Source organism: Mandrillus leucophaeus, unplaced genomic scaffold (genome assembly GCF_000951045.1).
Source record: "Mandrillus leucophaeus isolate KB7577 unplaced genomic scaffold, Mleu.le_1.0 Scaffold710, whole genome shotgun sequence".
NCBI classification, from domain to species: domain Eukaryota; kingdom Metazoa; phylum Chordata; class Mammalia; order Primates; family Cercopithecidae; genus Mandrillus; species Mandrillus leucophaeus.
In genome coordinates this window covers 908471-912511 of record NW_012107698.1, presented here as the reverse complement: position 1 = coordinate 912511, position 4041 = coordinate 908471, and the positions used below count along the sequence as shown (strand labels likewise).

Here is a 4041-nt window from a genome sequence, read left to right as displayed (position 1 = left end):
TATTTTTAGTAGAGACGAGGTTTCGCCATGTTAGCCAGGATGGTCTCGATCTCCTCTTGTGATCCGCACGCCTCGGCCTCCCAAAGTGCTGGGATTACAGGCGTGAGCCATCACGCCCGGCCGGGGTTTGATAAAATTATTCTTATGCAATAAGATAGAAGCCATGATATTGTGACCTGTGTTTCATTGTAACCTCTGTAATTTTATCACATTTATATATATACTGAGTATTTCACAATAATCAACATTTTAATGAAAAATTTAGTGAAGGAACATAATATTTTAAAGCAGTCTTAAAGAAGAAGTACTATCATTCTCTATTGTTGCTACTATGGAAGTTAGATTACTTACTTCATAACAACATGAATTGACATTCTAGCTGAATAACCTGTCTTAGGAAATTGACAACAGAAACTTGTGAGGTCAAGTTACATAGAAAGATGGTTAGGTGAATAGAAGTGCTAGTCACAGAAGTATACAGTATACAGGAAGAACATATTCATTGTGAGATGACCCAGGAAGAAAAACTGTTAGTTATTATAATTGGGTCAGCTGTTCCACTGGGTAAAATAATATGATATCCAGGCAGGTGAAAAAATAGATCATCAATAACTAGGTCATCAGTAGGAATAGGAGAGCAACAGACAGGAAAAGAAATACTACTCTCATCAAAGACCCTTATATTTGAAGCAGCTTCCTGCCTCTATATTGAGGTTATACTAATGAAAACACCAGAGTAGACTGAAATATGTGGGAGCAAGGCAATTACTGACAGTTGATACCTTAATACTTATTCCCATTATTTTTCTATTTAACATAGATGATGCTCATGCTTTTGATGAGGAGTGGCAAAGTGAGGTTTTGAAGTACAAACCAGGACGACACAATCTAGAAAACACTGGAATGAGAAGTGTTGGTCATGAGAATCCTGGCTCCCAAGAACTTAAAAGAAGGTAAAAGTTGTTTCTAAAATAGTTTGGTTTTTAAAGAAGAATTTGAAGTAAAGTTACATAATTTTATTTCTGTTATCAGAAAGTTTTGATGATCATCCAAGTTGTATCCACAGTATCTTTTGTGAAAGATGTTATAATTTTATACTAAAACTGAGTATTCCGCACAAATTTAAATTTATATCTAAAAATCAATAATAGTTTAGGATTGTATGGTTAGTAATTCACTAGTAAATTATGCTTCAGAAGACAGAGACCAAAATCCTCTTCAGGAAAAGTGATTTGCTACGGAGTAGTTATTCTTGTAAAACAGATTCTAATATGGTTATAGAGTCATACATTTCACACTGGTAAAGATACCTAGAGATATGTTAAGGGGAGAGGGGCTGTATTTGGAAGACTTAACAACTTCCTTAACAAATCACAATTTATCATGTAATCGTAAATGAAATTTCAGACATGGGTACAATATGTAACAGTACATGCAATACCATATTTGATGTGTTTTAGGTGTTTTGGAAGAATTTTGCAAGAACATTAGCTTATTTTACAATTCCCTTTTAGTATAGCTGAGAAAAATAAATTTGCTGAAACCACATATTAAGGATTATAGAGATTTCTGGCTGGGCATGGTGACTCATGCCTGTAATCCCAGCACTTCGGGAGGCCGAGGCAGGTGGATCACTTGAGGTCAGGAGTTTGACACCAGCCTGGCCAACATGGTGAAACCCCGTCTCTACTAAAAATAGGAATTAGCTAGGTATGGTAGCATACACCTATAATCCCAGCTACTTGGGAGGCTAAGGCAAGAGAATCGCTTGAACCCAGGAGGCGGAGGTTGTGGTGAGCCAAAATCACACCGGTGCACTACAGCCTGAGTGACAGACCGAGACTCTATCTCAAAAATGAATTAATAAATATTATAGAGATTTTAAAATACATTTTGTACATACCCTGGAGCTACAGTTTAATGTGGTTCTCTGCGGGGGGGGGAAGTGAATAATAATATCTATTTCCTATGAAGTTACACTAAAGAGAAAGGCCTCACCAGACCTTAAATAGAAATCTGTTCTAAGCTATAAGAGAGTGGAGAATTGCTGCAGAAGGTAGAAGGCTTCACAGAACTAGCGGTGGACAAGTGAGTATCAAGTAAATCAGAAGCCTTATGGAGAATTTCATATGCTAGGATCTTTTCTTCTAAAACACTTGTTTAGGAATTTAGAGCCCTGGTATTTTCTATTGAATTGCTTGAAAACTTGCTCCTATATTAATTACAGATATTTTTCTCATTTGAAAAATGTACTGATTAAAAACCTAGCAGTGCCAAGTTTGAATAGGAAATCCAGGTCCCACTTAGAGAAGGCATACTCTTTATGGATGACCTATAAATTTCTGGCCCTAACAGGGGCATTTTCTCTTAACCAGCACTGTCCAATGGCATTTCCTGAAATGACTTCGGTAATGACAAAAATGCTATATATCTATTCTGTCCTGTGTAGTAATTACTAGCCACATGTGGCTGTTGATTCACATTTGAACCGTTGCTGGTAAAACTGAAGTATTGAATTACTTTAGTTTAATTCAAATATAAATGTGGTTAGTGGCTACCATACCGTTAACATTAAACAGTGGTTAAACTATAAACAGTTAAATCTATCTCAGGAAGACAGCTGTTGCTGTTTTAAATTCACTGAAATAGTCTGCCTTGTTTTTCCCGTTTGTTTGTTTGTTTTTGTTTTTTTGGAGGGGGAGACAGTCTGGCTCTGTCACCAGGCTGGAGTGCAGTGGCACAATCTCGACTCACTGCAACCTCCACCTCCCAGGGTCAGGCAGTCCTCCTGCTTCAGCCTCCTGAGTAGCTGGGACTATAGATGCACATCACCACGCCCAGCTAATTTTTTGTACAGATGGGGTTTCACCATGTTCGCCAGAATGGTCTCGATCTCTTGACCTCGTGATCTGCCCACCTCGACCTCAAAAAGTGCTGGGATTACAGGCGTAAGCCACCACACCTGGCCAGCCTTGTTTTTCAAAGCTATTAAGGAACTTTTAAGATAAAACTTTTCTTATGTTACAGTGGTTTTTAACATGTTTATTGATTTATAAACCATTGGCCATTTTATAAATCATATTAATATTCACATGTATATTTCTCAGGGAGAAACCTCAACAAAGTCCAGCCATTGAACGTGGAAGAAGATCAAATGTTTTGGGGGATAAACTCCACATCAAAGGTTCATCTGTGAAAAGCAACAAAAAATAAATAGCCATGCATTTGATTTGCTTAGTTTTGGTTGTTTTAACAGTTAGTAATGGTGCTGGGTAATAAGCATAAGACCAATCTCTTGCTGTTAAATCAGTTCTGTCCTTGGCAACTTTCTTCTGATACCTGAATGTTCATGAAGGTCCTAGCTTTATATTGTCCCTCTTTTAGGAATAAAATTTTGATTTTCAACAGTGTGAGTAAATTATGAAACAGTCTATTTAATATAAAACTCTTTAAAACATACTGATTTTTTAAAGCTTATATGCTGATTTCGCTTCCCCAGTTTTTGTGTTGGCTAGGTATTCTTTTATATTTATCAAGATTGATTGCAGAGCAGTTCTGTCACTTATAATTAGTTATAAGACATTATAATGTTAAAAATTTCTCAGTTTTTACTAACACTGTACTCGGGTGATATTAATAAAGGTTTAAATAATTTATCTCTAATTTTATAATGTGTTGTACAGCCAGCTAGATTAAAACTTTAAAAATAATAAAGCAAAACTACACTGGTACTCTTTTATGAGAAAATAGTTATTATTTTGATAAAGGACAAGAATAATCAAATAGTTCATTTTCGGAGAAAAATATTTTAAATTGCTAATGTACATGATTGTTTTGGTTATAATTTCTTTATAGAATGTATCTTTTCTATATTACATTGTTAATATTCATCAGATATCATATTGACCATTCTCTTTAACTTCTTAATGTGGCATATTTCTGCTCTCCTTTCCCACAGACAGCTTCATCTATCTCCAAGACTAACATTCTAAAGCTGGAGAGTCCTTGGAGAAAACTCTGCCCAGCTTTTTTGGGACATTT

The 4041-nt window shown here is 35.8% G+C and overlaps 1 protein-coding gene across 1 annotated transcript in view; it reads left to right on the top strand.

Moving 5' to 3' along the window:
- The window catches only part of MLF1 (myeloid leukemia factor 1), a 49630-nt gene extending 46217 nt beyond the window's left edge, over nt 1-3413 (top strand). The window contains exons 6-7 of the mRNA XM_011965025.1: nt 736-953; nt 3108-3413. Of these exons, the coding sequence (XP_011820415.1) occupies nt 736-953; nt 3108-3213 (324 nt within the window). The 3' untranslated portion in view covers nt 3214-3413. The remainder of the gene's footprint in view (nt 1-735; nt 954-3107) is intronic.
- The last annotated feature ends 628 nt before the right edge of the window (nt 3414-4041 follow it).